Source organism: Neodiprion pinetum, chromosome 2 (genome assembly GCF_021155775.2).
Source record: "Neodiprion pinetum isolate iyNeoPine1 chromosome 2, iyNeoPine1.2, whole genome shotgun sequence".
NCBI classification, from domain to species: domain Eukaryota; kingdom Metazoa; phylum Arthropoda; class Insecta; order Hymenoptera; family Diprionidae; genus Neodiprion; species Neodiprion pinetum.
Genome location: NC_060233.1, coordinates 34,524,852 through 34,543,793, shown reverse-complemented (window position 1 = coordinate 34,543,793; position 18,942 = coordinate 34,524,852). Strand labels below are relative to the sequence as shown.

The 18,942-nt window shown below is 39.0% G+C and overlaps 4 protein-coding genes across 10 annotated transcripts; 1 reads left to right on the top strand and 3 right to left on the bottom strand.

Annotated features, from left to right (window-relative positions):
* Window positions 1-61: 61 nt before the first annotated feature.
* Top1 (topoisomerase 1) lies at window positions 62-8,232 on the bottom strand. Of its 5 annotated transcripts, none has more exons than XM_046613484.2 (14): window positions 8,074-8,232; window positions 7,720-7,765; window positions 6,998-7,197; window positions 6,492-6,912; window positions 6,213-6,367; window positions 5,851-6,048; window positions 5,595-5,642; window positions 4,740-4,913; window positions 4,555-4,646; window positions 3,312-3,825; window positions 2,655-3,114; window positions 2,058-2,508; window positions 1,828-1,977; window positions 62-1,739 (listed from the first exon to the last, which is right to left on the bottom strand). In XM_046613484.2, exons 1-14 carry the CDS (start codon window positions 8,113-8,115, stop codon window positions 1,637-1,639), a joined length of 3,054 nt encoding a protein of 1,017 aa, XP_046469440.1. In that variant the 5' UTR covers window positions 8,116-8,232; the 3' UTR covers window positions 62-1,636. The 5 variants fall into 5 exon arrangements, with proteins under 5 accessions (XP_046469440.1, XP_046469441.1, XP_046469442.1 ...); XM_046613485.2 differs by having other exon boundaries at window positions 6,222-6,367; XM_046613486.2 differs by lacking the exon at window positions 5,595-5,642.
* Window positions 8,233-8,776: 544 nt separating this feature from the next.
* On the bottom strand, window positions 8,777-12,168 carry Rnmt (RNA guanine-7 methyltransferase). The gene is made up of 7 exons (XM_046613495.2): window positions 11,619-12,168; window positions 10,618-10,792; window positions 10,185-10,441; window positions 9,945-10,126; window positions 9,638-9,850; window positions 9,369-9,574; window positions 8,777-9,287 (listed from the first exon to the last, which is right to left on the bottom strand). The coding sequence occupies exons 1-7, from the start codon at window positions 11,832-11,834 to the stop codon at window positions 9,208-9,210; spliced, it is 1,329 nt and encodes a 442-aa protein (XP_046469451.1). The 5' UTR covers window positions 11,835-12,168; the 3' UTR covers window positions 8,777-9,207.
* Window positions 12,169-12,265: 97 nt separating this feature from the next.
* LOC124212894 (uncharacterized protein C18orf19 homolog A) lies at window positions 12,266-13,682 on the top strand. 3 transcript variants are annotated; one of them, XM_046613502.2, is made up of 5 exons: window positions 12,266-12,617; window positions 12,687-12,954; window positions 13,061-13,206; window positions 13,276-13,352; window positions 13,440-13,682. In XM_046613502.2, the coding sequence occupies exons 1-5, from the start codon at window positions 12,560-12,562 to the stop codon at window positions 13,539-13,541; spliced, it is 651 nt and encodes a 216-aa protein (XP_046469458.1). In that variant the 5' UTR covers window positions 12,266-12,559; the 3' UTR covers window positions 13,542-13,682. The 3 variants fall into 3 exon arrangements, with proteins under 3 accessions (XP_046469458.1, XP_046469459.1, XP_046469457.1); XM_046613503.2 differs by having other exon boundaries at window positions 12,268-12,613; window positions 12,854-12,954; XM_046613501.2 differs by having other exon boundaries at window positions 12,269-12,613.
* A 1,404-nt stretch (window positions 13,683-15,086) lies between these two features.
* Window positions 15,087-18,671, bottom strand: jub (LIM domain-containing protein jub). The gene is made up of 6 exons (XM_046613489.2): window positions 16,428-18,671; window positions 16,262-16,352; window positions 16,017-16,186; window positions 15,826-15,888; window positions 15,568-15,750; window positions 15,087-15,481 (listed from the first exon to the last, which is right to left on the bottom strand). Exons 1-6 carry the CDS (start codon window positions 18,195-18,197, stop codon window positions 15,260-15,262), a joined length of 2,499 nt encoding a protein of 832 aa, XP_046469445.1. The 5' UTR covers window positions 18,198-18,671; the 3' UTR covers window positions 15,087-15,259.
* Between the last annotated feature and the right edge of the window lie 271 nt (window positions 18,672-18,942).

Below are 18,942 nucleotides of genomic sequence, written 5' to 3'. Positions count from 1 at the left end.
TTTTATTATCTTACTTGGCATTGGCTACTATCAGTTCGAGGGGAATCATAATCCGAAGACATGTTTTGTCACTGTACACTATTGTGAATTTTATTATAATTCCTGTAATATACAGAAACAGCAATATCTCAGAACACACGCATACTGATGATTCACGGGAGTCTGACTCTCGTTGTCAGTAACATGCCAGACGGACAAGTACGAAGATACTAGCCTTTATTACATTAATAATATTATACTTATTTTTGTTGCTGTTTACTATTCTAGATTTTGTGAAAAATTTCAATGTATGTACGTCACCGCCCAATGACAACACGCACGATAGAGCTGACGGAGCTCGCGTAACTGAAAGCCACTCACCCAAACTTCAAATTTTAGGCTTCGGACAATTCCATTGACTTGAAGTCGATACATTTTTATCATAATCGTCCTATACTATTTATCTTACTCCTACGGGCTTAGATACAACTAAACTAAAAATATGGGAGGCCACTTGCTCCGACACCTCATTCAAATAGCAGTCGTGATTGAGATAAATCTAACTAAGGTGGTGAATAAAATTGTATCAGTTTGATCGTCCAATGGCCAAACCGTGCGGAAATCAAAACCTCCCGCGCAGCTTAAAATTTTCAGTACATTTTTTGTTATTGTTGTCTTTAATTTTCTCCATAATTCGTCGATTTTATATCCGCACTTGGCCAGCCCCGTAATCAACGAATGAACGCAGCTTCATGTAAATTGTAGGTATCAAATTTTAAAAGAGGATCAGTGAAGCTGCATTGTGAAAAAGCAACGGCATCAATATGATGAAAAACACTGATACGAAAGATAATTGACCTACGTTCATACGTCAAGAAATAGACGTTTTCAAGTGTATCTTGATTGTTATAATACAAGTACAATACAAAGAATCTTAATGCGGATCACTTCTTATTTACACTATATATTCGTCTAATGCACACTCACATAAAATTTTGTCTAAATTAGTTAAGGTTAAGATTAGGTTTTGACCAAACCTAAGGATCAAACCTAAGTTTGAAAAGTTCCTGCGTAGTCTCGATTGTTTTGCAGCAGCAGCACTCCAATGGAATTCATCGGTGGAGCGGTTAATTATTATGAATGTACTTTAAATAACTAATGAGTAGAAGACACGGGTCGACACTGGTTTCTCCAATATGACCAGCAGCGAACCCTGTGGAATGTTTTCAGATTCCGTAGCGTGTTTCCATTATTCTATGCATGATGGTATGGAGTATATATCTGTAAGTACCTATTGGTATTTTTAAACCCAATGATGAGCAGAATACGAAGTCGAACGACTCATAGCTTTTCATTAGTTACGTTCGGTGGATATATTGCTGTGGACCCGTGTCGACTAAAAATGTATAATTAGCGTGCTAATTACATTACATACGTAAAAATTCTCTAAATTGAAGTTCAGCACACCAGCTATGTGATTTGTTACCGTAACACATAATGTATCAAGATGGATGTTTGTGATTGTGAACGTAAAAAAGTATGTATTCTCGCGTTTTACTAAAATAAAATTCACTAAGAACTGTAATGCTGTTGAGTTGGTAGAATTCGATTTCCCTACAGGGTAGGGACACGGTAAACATCAACATTCATTCCGGGGTTAAAAGATGTATTCTGGGCCGGCCATGTCTATAGCCCACCTGAACTTGTCTCTCTGAGTCTTATTGTAGATTTTTTCAATTGGAACATCGTATTTCTTGCACCTGTAAAAAAATTATATTACATTATCACCCCATGTAACAGTTATAATACGATATGAGAAATGGAATTTAAACGTATGGAATAACTAACCACGCAACACTAATCCGAGGGTCCAAATAGTTTAACTTTGATGTTCCTAGGGCGATTTCTTTATTTTCCTCTCGATCTGTAGCTTGGACTTCCAGTCTGGCCAACTGTTCTCTAAGTCGATCTAGCATTTTCTTCTTTTTCTCATACACTCTGCAATTCATAAACATGTTATTGAGTATTTACGTAAGGTGAAAAAAAAAAAATTAAAAGAATAATGAACAGATATTTACACTTTCTCCTTCACAGAGCCATGTTTGGCATCACGTTTGGCGTCTTTGACCTGCATCTCTGCTTCGCTTATAGCTTCCTTCTTGGCTACAATCTTTGCCTTCAGGTTTTCCATTGACTTGGCATGGGTTTTTGGGACAGCCCGTTGATGGTTACACAAAATAGCCACGGCCCTGTTCGCCCTATTGTATGCTAATATTTTTTCGGCCACTGTATCGTCAGCATTTGTCAATTTTTCAAGCTGTTGCTGTAGCGTCCAAGACGCGTTGTAAGTTCTGAACACTTTAGCAGTAAGGCCTTCCATTAGTTCGTTCAAGTGTTTGTTCATAACTGTAGTGTTTAAACGATCAAAAAGATCGTCACCAGGTGACTTATTTTCCATGAAAAGTTGCACATTTTTGAAAACACGTTTCTCTACAGGTACTTCATTGTAATATCTGATTGAATCCTTTCCTAAATGAAAAATCAAAAGTTGTTATTTCAACAACAGCAATGGAGTGAAATAAGCTGATCCATTGTTCAGAGTATCATATATAATACATGCACATATATTATATATGGTATGTATAGATAGATACATATTGGAAAGTATATCTTACCTAGAAAATCAAACACTACCACAAAGTCTTTGCCATCTTTATGCTCATGTAGAGATATATGTTCAACTCGCAGAGAACAGCAGCCTACTGTATCTGCCTGGTCCTCGTCCTTTTCATTTCCAGCCCTGAGAGCGAGCTTGTCTATAAAGTACAAGGCAACAGCTCTTTGCCTGATGCGCATTTCTTTGCTCTTCCAGTCCTCACGATATTCAGCCCGGATTTTATCAATTGATTTTGCTAGTTTTCGGGCAATTTCGTACTTCTGCCAGTCTTTCTCTCCTTTCAACTTACTCGAAGGATTCAACATAACGTATTTCACCTGGCCTTGAACATTTTCTGTCCATGATGCCAACCACGTGACATTTGGATCATGCCTGACTTCTCGCCATTTGTGTCCAGGTGGAGGTTTTGGAATCACGGAGTCCTTGGAACAGTTAATCAACACGTCTTCTGGAATCACCTGAAATTCCAAAACTTATGGTGTCAATTGGTTGATCAGATATATCTACAGGAGAAGGGTGAAGAAATTTTCGATTTTAAGTAAACTGGGAAACAGGTTTGCAGTAAAGCGGAACAAATGATTGCAAAGATGACGTACCTAATTTGGCTTTTATTGAAACAATACAACAAGAAGATATTAATGTTCAAAACCCATACCCGTTTTTTCAGTTTTCCCATTTTAGGATGCTCACCACGGCCCCTGAACAGACCCGGTGGTTCTATCTTGAAATTGCCTATTTTTTCTTTGTGACCATCAATGGTGCAAAACCCATATTCTTTTTGAATCTCCTCATTTTGTTCCTTGATTTTCTTTTTTTCTTCCTTAGACATTGCTTTCCGCTCTTCGCTTTTCTGTAGGAAATACGCATGCATTTCTTTGAAGTTACACTTTGACAGTTCCATTATTTTCGACCTCTCAGATTCAGTCATCACATCTCGCCAGTCAGTGAAGAAATTGGTGTTGAATATCTTCTTGGTCGTGTAGTCGTGATCTAACATTCGGGCATAGAAAGTTGCAACTTCCTCAGTTTCTGGTTTCAATTTCATCTCTTTACCATTATAATAAAATTTCACATCTTGTGGCAATGGTTCGTAATCCGGAGCAAATACAGGACCCTTGTGTTCTAAGAAGTTCCATTTTGTCCTATCATTTTTTTTTTCTTCCTCCCACCTAAAATGTTTTAAAGACAAGAAAAACAATTGAAATAAAAAAATTATTATTCATCACATCACCTAAATTTCTTCGAGTGAACCGTAACCAGCAAAGTTTGATGAATTGTTCGGGATCGCGATTCAACGTGATATGAAATGGGAGGGTAACATAACCTCACAATTTGGATTTGAAAGCCGTCACAGACAGGAGACCGTTTGAGCATGAGAGAATGCTGTGTATTGCACATGGTATTTGTGAGTATTACACAAATTTTATTCCATCTTGGGCAGCAAAATTTCCCGTTATTCGGCAACAATCTGTTCATGCTTCACAGACAGGGCAATACAAATGCAGCAGGCAATACAAATGCAGCATACAGGCTCCACGGGCTACGGCCATATTGGATTTTAACTAGGAGCAGTTTTTTTTTTTTTTTTTTTTTTTTTTTTTTTTTTTTTTTTTTTTTTTTTTTTTTTTTTGCGAGCTTGAAGTAGGATCTAGAGTACACCAGAATATAGTCACTATACGCAACATATAATAAACTAATCTCATTATATTTAGGTTCGTATACTACACATGGGCCACAAAACGTCGATTATAGATGGAAAGATGAGGGAAGACTAAGACAACCTTTTCCTACTTTCCAACCGATGTCTCAGTGAACTAGCCCAGAGTATCAATGAACCCAGAGTAGTATTCGCTACTACCCATTAATCTTATACTCATTGGTAAATACATTTGACTCACCATTTCCAGACTTCTTGTGATTCCTCCTCTTTCTTTTTTCGTGGTGATGTTTCTGATTTTACAGTTTTGCTGGTCTTCTTTTTTACTTTAGTCTGAAAAATTTGGTTACAATTTTTGGGGTAAGAGTGAAAAACGCGGTATTTGTGATTTCAAAAAGTAGGACAAGCAAAGGAATGCTCAGGTACCTGTTTATAGTCATTCTCTTCTTCGTCTTCATCATCCATATGTTTCCTCTTTTTCTTCTTCAACTTTGCAGTTTCTTTTTTTACCTTCTTGCGAGATGAAAGAGGGATATCTTCCTCATCGGAAGATTCAATTTTCCTTTTTACCATCGATGATGAGCTGTTTGTTCTAACATTCTGTTGTAAGAGATGTCAATCTTAATAGGAAGTAATATATATCTCGTAATTAGGAGCAAACTACAGTTTAAGACAAAATATTCAGTAACTCCTATGTAACGGAGAAAATAGATTATTGCTCACTATGTTTTTGCCAAGTTTTTGTAACATTTAGATAAAATAAGAATTGCCCAACTGATCAAGATCTTTGTCTCGAGATGACATAAGATTAGTATGTTAGAATATACTGCTGCCAGCAACCAATGTTTTTGGGATAGGGAAGAATTCGCGAGAATATTGTAAGGGGAATTCTAGGTTAGAAAACGAAATTCCCACGCTATTATTAAGATTCTGAATTAAATTTCTATTATTTAAAAAATCCAGTTCGTGAATTTAGGTTAGATTGAACAGCCTTTGAATCGAAAATTCAAAACATTCCCAGTAAACTTATCACGAAGCAAAAAAAATTTAGTCAAACAGATGTCAAGCAGATTGGCAAACAAAAAAATAAATAATAATTGACAAGACGGAGCAGCATCAAACTGGACGAACAAAAAAAAAAATGAATCATCAGTTCAGTGTTATCTAGTTATTGAAATATTGAGGAAAGAACACGTCTATCAAATCCTCTATATTTAATACCAAGAATAAAACACACAGAAATGTACAACAACGAACAACGTGCCATGCCTGACGACGTACCGCCAAGGATGGTTTGTTCCGGTTGCCAGAGTGAAGGCCATCTTTCCACTGAAAACACCAAGTCTATTGAAAATCTTGGAAGAGGCCAAACTACTGTCACTTTGTGTTAATTAATACATAACCCTGATTAAGTTGATTGAAACGTTTGAAACTTAGTGATATTACTGACAAATTTATATTGTCTAAATACCGAAGTGCTGAAATTGTAACGATGTATTAAAATTGAAACTGGATAGCATATGATATAAATATTTACCAGAGGCACATCCTCTTCAGACTCCTCCTCAGTTTTAATAGTAGTGTTGTGGAGATCAGAAAGTCTTGTGTCATTAGCATCTGTGGAATCCATAGTTGCATCTTTGTTCCACTCTTCCTCACCGTCATCCTCCTCTTTAATGTAAAGAGTCTGCTCCCCGCCGCTATCGTCATCGACATCATCATCATCATCAAACGTCTGCGTGAACAATGATGAAAATGCATAATTATTTAAAATTTTTTCAATAAAATGTGTGAGTCATAAACCATCGATAAACTCTGGTTTTATAAAAAAAAAACTTTACGCGTAGATAAAAAAAATCAATAGCACCAATTATTACAAAAACATTGAATAACAGCTACCTCTTTTACCTGATGCTTGACAGGGTCAACTTGATACTGGTAATCTTGGTTCACCACTGGTTCTATCTTAGGCACCAACTCAGGCTCAGTTTTTGGTTCCACTTTAACTTTTGTCTCATCTTTGCTTTTATCTTTTTTCTCATCTCTGTGTTTAGCTGAAAATTTATTGTCAACTTGTGAGAACTAAGAGCAAAGAAAAGGTAAGTGTGACCATGCAAAAATGGATTCAACAACATGTAAAACGTAAAATTACAAACTACTAATTTCATAACTCTTTACATCTTTCTTTGTCTTGGCGACGACGATCCTTGTCTTTATCTTTATCCTTGTCCTTATCGTGGCGATGTTTGTCTTTATCTGATGATCGATGCTTGTCCTTTTCAGTAGTTGAATGTGACGAACTATGCCTATCCTTGTCTTTATCAGAAGAATGCTTTCTATCTTTGTCCTTATCCTTTGAAGATGTTTTATCCTTGTCGCGAGAGCTAGAACTTGAGCTCGACTTGTGCTTCTCCTTCTCTCGCGAACTTTCCTTGTCCTTAGAACTGGAACTTGATTTGTGATGGTCCCTGTCCTTGTCTTTGCTTGAAGTTGAACTACTTTTATGATCTTTATCGCGGCTCGATGAAGAACTACTTTTCTTTTCTTTTTCTGACTCCTTAATTTTGTCTTTGTCCCTGCTGCTATGCTTGTCTTTATCCTGAAATTTTCAAGTCACACATCAATATTTGCCATGACGCGGTACCAAAGTATGTGAAAATCTAGGGAAAAAAAATAATACCAACCTTGGAGGAACTCGAACTGTGCTTATGCCGATCCTTGTCCCTATGTTCGCTTTTGTGACTACGTTCTTTGTCCTTGTCCTTACTTCTATCTTTATCTTTGTGCTCGGATTTCTGTGGGCGCTCTTTATCCTTGTCCCTATGCTCAGATTTGTGCTCTTTTTTGAGGTCATACCCATTGGACATGCCATTTAAATGGGAATCTAACAGTGAAGAAAAAACACACTGAAGCAATGTTTTGATAAGAGTCTGGTATTGTTTTATCGTAGGAACCAGAGTGGAACAAGATATGGTATATGCGATGCATACTATTGTTTTAGGATATGACCATAACTTGACAATAGCTTTAAATTAGAATTAAGACATCAATGTCAATGGGGCAGAATCTATTTAAAGTGAAATACTTATGAGAAATAAGGGTACTGGTAAACAGAAAGAACCAAGGAACAAAGAATCCTGTATTTCTCGATAATAGCCGAAACTATCGACAGGTTTTCGCATACGTAAAAAAGGAGGGAGGGGGAGTTCCTGCAACCGGGATACCCGTTACACGTAAGTACGGGAGATTTACGGACGAGCAGAGGTGATGCACACGACGAACGAACGCGGCGTAGACATATGATGGAGTGTGCTATGAGATTCTAGTTGAGGGAACAGGAGTGCGGGGAAGGGGTAACGCAACCAGGTAGAGGGTAGCAAAGGGGTGAGAGGATCGGGAATCTTACCTCCATGATTCCCGGCCGCACTGCTGTTCTCCTTGGCTCGTTTCTCCTGAAATTGGAACTGAATGAGATAATCAGAATACTTCATGAGCTTAGGAACGTTTGCAGTACGGAACAGGCCAAGCTGCGAGCCGACGAACGTTCGAAATAGCAACGTAAGGTCCGTAGATTGCTCGCAACATCTTGTGACATCGTGCTACGTGGGGACTTAGCCGCAGACGCCATTTTGGGACTTAGAAAAATTCGCGTCTCTCGTCGAGGTTGTCAAGAGAAAACCGACCCAACGGTCAATATATCGGAAAATCCGAGCACCTACGACGGTTCAAGAGATTGGAAACGAGGATGGTAGACACTTACCGGGTTGGATATTGGCTGGGAGGTGGCCTGATCGAGATCCATTAGTAACGTGCGACCGCAACAGATAAACGACACCAGACGACACTACGCGCAATGCTCTCGCTAAGAGCTCTGGGAGACAGACCGGACGAACGGCCGGGATGAACCTGGCAGCGTCTAAGTGCCCGAAACGCAAAACTGCGCATGCGCCTCTCGAAGCACACCGGATGAGTTCGGCAAACCTCGGTGGTACTCGGCCGAGTGCCAATGCCCTCGATTCAACTCCACTCGCCACGGGACATGGGCCGTTTCGCCTTTTCTTCTTCTTACTTTTATTTTTGTTTCTCCCCTTTGAGTTGTCTCTTCTCTACCTGGACTCTGCTCGCTGCCTTCCGGGCAAATGAGTGGATTTTATTAGGAACGGTTGGAACTTTTTTCGGATGCTAGTAGTTTCATGCAAGCGTTTCCTAGGCAAATTCATCAGCCGAATTTTTAATGCTTATTATATTAGTCGATAATCTGTTCAAAATTTAAAAGAAAATAGTTGTTACCGGCCGCGCCAATCTCTCACACTTGCATAGGTGAAAAATTATCCAACTTACCACGCATTAATACAATAATACCTTTAATTGGTATTCATTGAAATAAGTCATTGATGGTACAGCTAGATTATTATAAGTGTATAGAATTTTGTTCACTCAATAAATAAACAACGTGCTGGAGCTTTTTGTTATTGTATGAAAAATTTATTATTTTTAAGCCGCGATATTTCATTATATCTATATAATTTCGGGATTTTATTACAGATTAGAAACGATCAGATCAGGTATTGGAAAACAATAACGTTCTTCTGTCACTTGATTGTAAAAAAAATTCAAAAAAATTGAGAAATTTAGTTGATGATATCTAAATTTATAAATTATGTGGTTATAAGAGTATGATGAACAATTGGTTAGCTAGGCTTGTTCTGAGCCTTCTTCCCAAGTTATATGTCTATGCTGCTTCCCAGTACGGGCCAATTAGACAAAAACATTGTAAACCTTGGAATATTACATTTCGTTACCTATAGATATTTAAATATAATAAAATAATTCCTATTGTGTCGCGTAGACAGTAAACCCCGCGAAATATATAGGTATACCTGCATATTTATCTTCAAACTTTAAAGTACTCAGGTTTTCCCTCTGCATTCCACGTTGTTTTCATCTTTTGAAAAGCAAATACGGCATACAAAGCTGTAATATAAGATAAGAATTTTAAGATGATAAATTAAATTTTTATTGTATACATAAATTGACTATGTTAAAGTCACTCACATGTCGCTTCCCATTCTGGTAGTGAAAGAGTGCCAATTTTTCTGTGTCCAGTTGAATTCTGCATATACTGTGCTGCATACCGATAGTCTTCGGGATTCTGACCGAGAAGAGGAGCTTCGTGACAAGGAGGATACGTCTCGAGAGCTCGCATTTTGCCAAGCAACGACCTTCCCTCACTTTTCATTCTTTCGTAAAAGTTCTCAAATCTGTACAGAAGAAGCATATTAATGTTAGCTTCGATGTCTCTTTGAATGAGATATATTTCTTACCTTTCAAACATAACAAGCTCCAAACCATATTTTAAAGCTAGTTTTACGAGAGTTGGTAGATGTACAAGAAATTCTGGACAGTTGACAACCTCTTCCAAATGAAAGTTGTACTTGGCTCCAAACAATGGAGGTTTTACTTTGTCTTCGCATAGAAACTCTACACTGTATATGTCATTTCCAAACTTGTTGGTATCACTCTTTTGCCACCGAGATCTGTGCATAGACATAGACGAAAAATGAAGTATCAGCAATGTACAGCCTTCATTTCTGAAGAATCGATTTGTACACTTGTACTTCTGTTACATACACGAGGTCGTAGGCATCAGGTATAGTGCCAATAAAATATCCTTCCGGCCTCAGGCTTTCGCCTGCATTCCTGAGCATGCACTCAGCCTGCTGTACTGACTCAAAGCTGTAGTGGAATGCAAACTGACAGCTCACTAGATCGAGCTGACAGCTGGCATCCTTGTATTTTTCCCTCAGTCTAACCTGATATAACAAGTTTTTATTAGTCAATAACTAGGAAAAAGAATTTACGTGAACGAACCTTTGTGCAGTCGGCGGAAATGAATTCTGCAGTAAAGACTGGTGCGAATCCTCGATTGTTAGAACTTCTGTTCAAAAGATCATTGTAGCGACTCTGGCATTGCTCCACGGACACCTCAGCTATGTCCGCACAAATTAAGTGGGTGATATTTGCCTTTGACCATTTCAAAAGATCTCCACCCTTGCCACAGCACATATCGAGAACTTTGAATGGAGCCCTATGGCCTTTACCCTGACGTGCCTTTCCCAGATACTCACCTATGTGAAAAAGACACTATTTTTTATATCTGCATTTATTAAGTAGGCAAATAACTATCATTATAACTATGGTAATTATGAAATTAGTTTTATAAATTAGTTTCACCAAACAGGCATTGAACAGCCGATTAACTTTGCCAGGATGAATTTGAATACAAAATAATGGTTAATCTTACTTATCAGCATGCTTTTGATCCAGTTGTTGAAATTCCTCATGTGAACAATGCGGCTTTGAGATCTCTGAGTCAGGCCTTTCGATTCGAGTGTATTATAATGCTTCGTTACCAAAGCTGAATTTCCAGCTAACTTGTCACCTGTTGAGAGGTCTGACGGAATACTAGATTCCTTTGTCTGAAATTTGTCGTCAACTTATCAATACAGCAAGGATTAAGGTCCTGTGAAAAGTATAGGAAGAGGCAAATATGATTCATATGAGACGTTTGCAATATTACATTTGAAGACGAGCAACAAATATACACATGTGTAACTATCATTGGATGATCAACGGTAAGTGATTTTTTCAGGTATCTAGATGATTAAAAATTTGTTATTCATCCAGGTATGTATTAGCATGTTATTTTTTCATATAACTTGATGATCAAGAACAGGATTCGGGAACGAGTTTCGAAAATGACGGAATATTGTTTTAGATCGAGCGGGTTGTTGACAAAGAATTTTCTCTCAAGGCATCTCTGAATTTCAGATATTTACAGTACATAAATTTTCAAAAAATTATTACATTATGTTTTGAGAACTTTTCCGACAGAGGACGTTCCCGCGAGTAAAAAGCATCCTGTGGGTTAGGATTTCCTTGAAATACCGCAATTTCAAAATCACGCATCACCTTTCGCAGTGTCAGGGTCGCCTATCAAAAAATACACTGTGGAATCGTAAATAAAATAAACAATTCCGATTCACCCTACAGAGTAACTTGTTACTTGCCGAACAATTTTGTTCTATTAGACGTGAAATATGTAGAATGTCATGAATACCCGAACGAACAATGTCTCATTGATCATCCGATTATCCGAAAAATAACATGCTAATAATCGCATAGGTAATACCACAGTAATTCGTATGAATTGTTTTCTTTCGTGTAAACAAAACGGGAGCGAGAACATAATTGTTCGCGACAACGCGCACAGTAAACTTTGATATCTAAACTATAATGTCTCACCTGTGCATCTTGTCTAGTATCGTCCGCTGCTTCATCATAACCTTCGCCGCTTTGTTTGGTTGAGTCTTCGTCGACTAATTTTCGTTTTTCGGCTGTTCTTTTGCCAGTACTTCCACGATTATCGAGAGTCTCGCCAGATACGGTTGAATCATGCGAAGGAGTCCGGTTACCTTCATTTTCATTCGCGGGACCCGTTTCTTCGGGCGAAGAAGACATTTTTTAATAGAAATAATAACCCCTTAGAATATGTCTGGATTAAATGATATGAATTTCACGGTAATATATTTCATAAAAGCTACTTTGTCATTAATATCGCAAAGTATATTCCGATCATCAGAATCATTCCAGATTGTGTCACCGATCGTTCCCATGTATTTGCGATAACGGTGTAAATACTCTACTGGGTAAACCAGTGCAATTATAAATTTTCAAAAGCACTCGAGGAGTTGGAACCCGTGTGTATTTACCGACACCGCAACATTGAATGGCTTTCTGACAACTGCACGAAGTTTGCTGCGGTTCGAGGTGGACGAAATTGTTGCATATTCTACAATCTAGTAATATACACCGTACGTGAGAAAAAGTCGATAATCGGATCTCTAGTACATTAGATTTTTCCATGTTGGTAAGGCACCTACACTGATAATTCACATCACATGAAATAGAACGCGCTCTTTGGTTAAAACGTAAAACACCGCTACATCGTCTGCTACCATACTAAACTACATACCGGATAAACTACCACATATGTAATCCGTACTATTGATGTGATACCGTGAAGCACTTGAATTCATAAATCGAGTCTGATGGTAGAGTGTATCATCAGCTTCACTGCTAAAAAATAATGGAACTGTTTATAGGACGAGCTTGTCTAAGGCTAGTCAGTTCGCCTGTGAAACTGTCAAGGAATCTAGCACACCTGCAAACATCTTTTCCGGGTTATGAGAGACGCCGCTGCTTACCACAAGGGCAAAAACTTGGGACATCGGTTTTCGGTAGGTCGGTGATTCGAATCTTTCTAAGTATCGTCGAAGGATATGATCCCTAGAAAATGTAATTTATTTTCAGAGATGTATTGTCAACCCTCATTGACACAAGTTTATAAAACGAAACAAATAGAAAGGCGTAACCCTTACAACATTACTGGTTTTGCTCAGCGTCGGTTCTTTTCCAATCAACCTAACAAAGATTGCAATACTACTTCAACTCCTGTGCAGCAGTTAACTGTCTTTCAGAAAATGAAACAGATGACCAAAGACTACTGGTACGTTCTCATACCGGTACATGTAGTTACATCGGCTGGCTGGGTACTGATATTTTACGTGGCAGCTAAAAAGTACGTATAAATTTACAAAGGTCTTGGATCAAGCCAAAGATTCCCATTTTAACAAGGAGACAAGGCTACGCATTCATAATACAGCAGGTTACTCTTCATTTTTTAGTAGCGTCGATGTGATTTGGATATTGGAGAAGTTGCATGTTAGTGAAAAGTATATTGAGGCTCTACGAGGTTCCAGTGCTGGCTTCTGGGCTATAGTATATGCATTATACAAAATATTTACACCCCTTCGATATATGGTTACTGTTGGTGAGTCAGAGCTTTCTCAGGTATATTCAACGAGATAAGATTATAATTTATGATTTACTGTTCTTCTAGGAGGTACAACATTAGGCATCAGGTATCTTCGCAAAATGGGTTACATGAAATCGAAACTTCGAACAACTCCTACACAAGTAAGCAATAATGTTACATGATATTTCAATTTTAATTAGCTGAATAAGTAATTTACATTAAGAATATATTTTGTTTGCATCATATAGAAGCCACAAAGTGCAGAACAGAGTGTTTCTGAGCACAAGAAAAGTTACGGAAAAGTAGGGTGCAAGGATGGTCAAACGCAAGCTGATCCACCAAAAACGTAGTACATGTTTTGTATGCCTATGGTTGGCTGCCAGGATGTTTGATAATTTAATATGAGCCATGCTCCCTAATGCCAAATTTGTGGTATCCTGTAAATGATGTATTGAAATGTTTGTAATAAAGTATGGAGAATAATGTTTTAATCAGGATTTTTCATTTACCTGATTTCAATGGCTTTTGATTATATCGGCTAAAAATTTAGAAAAATTGACTTCTTTTCCAGCTCACATTACTAATGTATCAAGTAATATCAGTTTTAAATTGGTTTCCCTAGTAAATTTGATTGTATGTCAGGTTTGCTTTTATATAGTCATCTGATAAGATTGTGATCTCTTTGCATGCGGATCGTTGTGGTCAATGATAGGAAATCAGTCCACACCAGACTCTAAAGTAGGGCATATTTAATGTAAATAAATACTTTCTTTTCTCGTGCGCCTGTAAGAGTCTACCTGTTCAACCTTGGAAACTTCATGACCAATGATAATGTTTACAGTACCTCATAGTATTCTATGTGGCAATGACTTTGTACGCCACTTCGTTCTATTTAAATATAATGTGTATGTGTGTATATCTACAACAATTAATACTAAGTTGAGCCCAAACGAAAAACAATTACCGTATTGTTCCGAATATAAGTAGAGGTTTTTTGCTGTCGATAGTATCTGCCAAAGTCGTCTTTGTCTTATGGGTGAGTAACTAATAAAAACACCCTGAAATACTGTCTCAGAATTGGGAGTCGTCTTAGATGCGGAAACGGCTTACACTTTGAACAATACGATATAATACGTACATAAACATTGCGGAGTATGATTGTAAATAGTTTTTGGCAGCTTATTTTGATCGTGGATTACTAATTTAATTCCAAACTGGCCTCTTTTTTTTTCGTAGCAAAATCATGTTTTTTGATCATCTGTTATTACATCACATTTGTATTGCGTTCGATAATCTAGGTTTTGTTTGCAACTTACATTATGCTGTTAACAAGGTGTGCCACTGCATGGTAAAAATATGAATCAGTGGATAAGTTTATCAAAGTATAAATGTACGAATAAATTTTTGTTTGGGCGTACTGTAGTGAAGTAATTGGCCGCACCACAATCAAAATTCCGCTAAGTAATAATACACAATATTTACAAGAGACATAATTCGTCTTTCACAAAGTAACTAGCAACAAAAAATGATTTACTATTATGCATGAATATTCTATTATATCACAGTTGCCTATGCAACTCGGTATGTCCTTCTTGTTACTACGCCACACTCATTATGCCAAGAGTATCTTAGGCAATAAATATACTATGTATGTATGCATGTATGTATGTTCATAACCCGAGAGCCATGCAACAACAATCTGAGTCTATGAAATATTATACGTGTGACGATCAGAGTATTTCAAAGCCAGAATATCAACGATCTATCGCATCGAATAAACAACTTTGGCACATCGTAAAATCGCTGGCCAGCTCTCAGATGCATAAATAATTAAATATTACTTTATAATATATATTTATATATATATATATATATATATATATATATATATATATATATATATATATATATATATATATATATATATATGTATACTTGTCACTCGGTTTGGCTAGTGTAACTAGTAGTGTAGTTAGATTAGAAGTGATTATTTCACCCCCCTAAAGATTAAGATTGAAGTTCCGGATCAAAATGTTCTATGTGTTATATCTACCACAAGTGGAGGAATTTATCCCATAAATTGATAGCTTGCAGAAACTGGCTGAGGCGGTCTAGGCTGCGTATGCGAGAGCCGTTGTATATGACATGCTCGACACATGAGCCTTCCGTCTAGCGGGTAACACCTTTTGTCAGGCTCATCTGTTAATTGCATTCCGCAATCTTCGCACACATAACAATCAACGTGGAAATCTTTATCCATTGAAACGACACGTACTGTTTCTTCAGTACCCTGTAAAAAATTTTGATGAATTCATTAGAATAAGAAAGAAAATATTTAATTACGATATTGAAGCTGTAACATTTTCCAACAATTACTTCAACAGGTGTTATTCCTTTGCCGCAAGAAGCGCATTTTGGGGCAAACATTCTGTGATAATCATTGACACAGTAAATTTTATTGTCGACGTCAACAGTGAAAGGTACTCCATCGAGACATTCATTGCAGACACAGCACCTGAAGCACCCAGGATGATAGGACTTTCCCATGGCCTGAAGGATCTGTTAAAAATTTTAATAGTTTAGTGAATTCCAACAAGGATTGAATGATAATAGTGAAGCAACGTTTAATCCTACCATTTCCATGATTAGGTGCCCACAGATGGCACATTTCTCTGCAGTTTGCTGGAAACCAGAATACTGGAAATAAAATCAACACAGTATTAATAAGATAAAACTATTCTAACAATAAGCAAGTACTTATTAACAATAAGTAAGTACTTATTGTTAGTTCTCAACTAAATGGTAGACGCTTAACAGCTACGTACTAGATAGTCCTCTTCACAGTAAACACGCCCATGAACATTGTAGAATGCTTTGCCTCGTAGCGCTCTGCCACAAGAACAGCAAATAAAGCAATTGGTATGATAAAGATTACCCATAGCTTGGCACGCCTGACCAGCTCCTGTCACTTTCTCACCACATGTGTGACAAATTCCTGCGAAATGTAAAGTCAGAGTTATTTATTGCATTCTACACATAGCTGTTAATCAAACCTCATCACAAATCTCACCAAAGTACTCCCCCTCTTCTTCTTGTTTCTCCATTTCCTCCTCCAATTGTCTTGTAAGTTCTTCTATTTTCCTCTCTGCTTCTGTTGGACCCTGAGGAGTAATTTATTCAATTATCTTTTGTTAAACGCAATAGATCAAAGATAACAGTGTAGCTACAAAATTTACCGAAGGTCTAGGGGGTGTAACACTATATGGCAGTAACCCTTTTCCAGGAGCCAGTTTGATGGGTGGTGTGACTGACATTGGTGTCTCTGGTCTGGTATCTGCACCTTTTTGCAATTGTGGAACTCCACCACTCAAATACACAGGCCCTGCTACACCGCTGGTCACTCCTGGTGGCAGGCTCATAATTCTCGGTTTATGAATTGCTGTATCATCATTGACAGACTGAGACGCGCTTGTTACAGCAGGTTGTACTTGCCCTCTAACTGGTGACAATGGTATAGACTCGGGAGGCAGAGCGAATCTAGCATTTCCAAGAGCATTAGACATCATTTGAGAAGCAGGTTCCATTGGGGAGATTTGAGGGTGTGTAGGACTGGCTTTAGGTGAGCTTCGCATATCACTAGTTTGTCCACCAATCCTCAACTGATTATCAGATCTGTTTGTGCGGCCTGATGAATAAGATGGCGAGCTATTTCTAACGAGAAGATCGGCACGTTCAATTTGAGATCGATCCGTAGAGTGCCGACTTGTCATAGATGGATAAACAGGTGGTGAGTTCCTTGCTTGAAGATCCGATCGCTGATCAACACCTGGGAAATTTGACTGACTAAAAGATGTAGTAGATCGAGGATTTGTCTGATTCGGACTTGCTCGATAGTTTGGAGGAGTTTGATCGACAATGTTCTGAGATTGTCGATAGCTTTGCTGTATCACATCACTTTGTTCTCGATAAGGAGAGTGATGTGGTTCGGACAACAGACGAACAGGTGGCGATTCCCCCTGGTCTCTGCCAGCTAGGTGTTGGTTAGCTCTTGGTGAATGCTGCTCCGGGGAATAAGCATAAGTCCTGTTTCCCTGGAGATGGAGTTCAGACGGGGGAACATAGGCATTTTTTGAACCTTGCGAATCCATTGATGGAATGTAACGAACAGAAGAGGGATCTGGAATGGATCCTCGTTGATGACTAACCCCATTGTAACTTAGGCTACGACTCTGACTTCCCGAAGGTCTTTGGTGAGGTTGGCTGCTCATCTTTCCTGTCATGACAACATAATCACCTCCCTCCATGTTTGCCGGATGATAGAAGTTTAGAACCTGAGGACAAGATTTATTGTGCTGTTGCTGCTGCTGCCGTTGCTGATGATGATGGTGAGCCGATGAGTCAGAAAAGCTGCTTTGAACTTGATGAACCTCTTGGATATTTTCATACACAGGTGGAGCTTCGTATGGGGGCAGCTCCTTAGCTGGTGAGGATGCCGACTGATACCGAGATCCAGGCGGTACCTGGGGCTGCGCCTTGCGAAACGTCGCCTCGTAAGCATCGCCTGCAATGGATCCCCTGGGGCTGCTCCTTGGGCTGTGTCTAGACTCCACTGGGTGATAATATGGCAGATGAGAAGGAATCGTGTTCTGAGGGTAACAATCAACGTTCTCGTAAACAGGGGCCTGCTGACCCCTAGCCATTTGCTGCTGGTGATGGGTTCCGATTGACTCGACGGATTTCGGAGTCGCGAACCGCGACGCGGCGATGATATTCTCACGTTCATACATCTTGTAGTCAGGGGGTGGCTGCCTTGTCTCGGATACGCCTCCACCTTCGATGAAGCTCTCGATAGCCCCGACGGGACGCTGGAGCGGTGTCCTGTTAATGGGGACCTGACCCTCGGGCCGTGAACCCGAGACACGCCCGCCCGTACCTCCGGCACTTGGATCCTCTCCGACACGCAGGTTACTCATCTTCTCGACGTACGCGTCGACCGAATCAGACATCCTGGCGCGATGCTACTCCCGAGCGTCAACCTGTCACCCGTCAATTTCAGGCTAACTACCTAAGTAAACACGCCGACCGCGTATCACCTTGGATTGTCAACGACACAGTGCGACATCACTTCGCAGGAATCATTGACTGCGCATAAACACAAACAACCCCCGAATATTTGTCAGTTAGGAATTTAGTACGGACGAGTGATACACCCTTCCGAATCGACGTCGGAATCTAAACGATCTTCGTCGAATGTATTCTCAGAGGGAATTGGCGTGACGTGATGAAGGACCGAGTGACGACGGGACGACGATTTCGCCGGTGGTGGGGTTGGCGATAGCCTTTTATGTACGGAAATTAGATAACGACCACCTGCTAAAATCCACCGATATTTACTCCCGCCAGTTCTCTTGCCTGGGTTGACTCAAAACTGTGAAACATTTTTCCCCCACCTATCGTCCAAATCTAAGACAAGTTTTCACCCACTTGAACTTTGCTCATTATTGACTCAATTCGATTCGAGACCTACTGAGCTGCCTTCGAGAATTATTTGCCGTTGCGCTAGTTTTCAAATTCAAATATTTCTCTTCGAAGGAAGAGACATTCTATCGCTCTTGACTGAGCTGCGCGAAGATTTATCTCGCGTAGCTCTGACCGCCGACCAGTCAGCCGCAAACCAAGGTTCGTCAAGCATATTTCCTGTTCTCACGCATCGAAACTCAGTATTTGTGTACATATCACGTGCACACATAT

Bases quoted from the DNA above. Each gene is read 5' to 3' on its own strand.
- Top1 (XM_046613484.2), bottom strand. From the start codon at position 8,115: ATGGATCTCGATCAGGCCACCTCCCAGCCAATATCCAACCCG. The intron at 3,826-4,554 runs GTGAGTCAAATG...AAAACATTTTAG, and splicing joins TCACAAGAAGTCTGGAAATG to GTGGGAGGAAGAAAAAAAAA. The intron at 3,115-3,311 runs GTATGGGTTTTG...TTGGAATTTCAG, and splicing joins TGGGAAAACTGAAAAAACGG to GTGATTCCAGAAGACGTGTT.
- Rnmt (XM_046613495.2), bottom strand. From the start codon at position 11,834: ATGTCTTCTTCGCCCGAAGAAACGGGTCCCGCGAATGAAAATGAAGGT. The intron at 10,127-10,184 runs GTTCGTTCACGT...TTGTTATATCAG, and splicing joins TTTCCGCCGACTGCACAAAG to GTTAGACTGAGGGAAAAATA. The intron at 9,575-9,637 runs GTAAGAAATATA...TCTTCTGTACAG, and splicing joins GAGCTTGTTATGTTTGAAAG to ATTTGAGAACTTTTACGAAA.
- LOC124212894 (XM_046613501.2), top strand. From the start codon at position 12,463: ATGGAACTGTTTATAGGACGAGCTTGTCTAAGGCTAGTCAGTTCGCCT. The intron at 12,955-13,060 runs GTACGTATAAAT...TTCATTTTTTAG, and splicing joins TTTTACGTGGCAGCTAAAAA to TAGCGTCGATGTGATTTGGA. The intron at 13,353-13,439 runs GTAAGCAATAAT...TGCATCATATAG, and splicing joins TTCGAACAACTCCTACACAA to AAGCCACAAAGTGCAGAACA.
- jub (XM_046613489.2), bottom strand. From the start codon at position 18,197: ATGTCTGATTCGGTCGACGCGTACGTCGAGAAGATGAGTAACCTGCGT. The intron at 16,353-16,427 runs GTAAATTTTGTA...ATTACTCCTCAG, and splicing joins TTACACCCCCTAGACCTTCG to GGTCCAACAGAAGCAGAGAG. The intron at 16,187-16,261 runs GTGAGATTTGTG...TACATTTCGCAG, and splicing joins AGAAGAGGGGGAGTACTTTG to GAATTTGTCACACATGTGGT.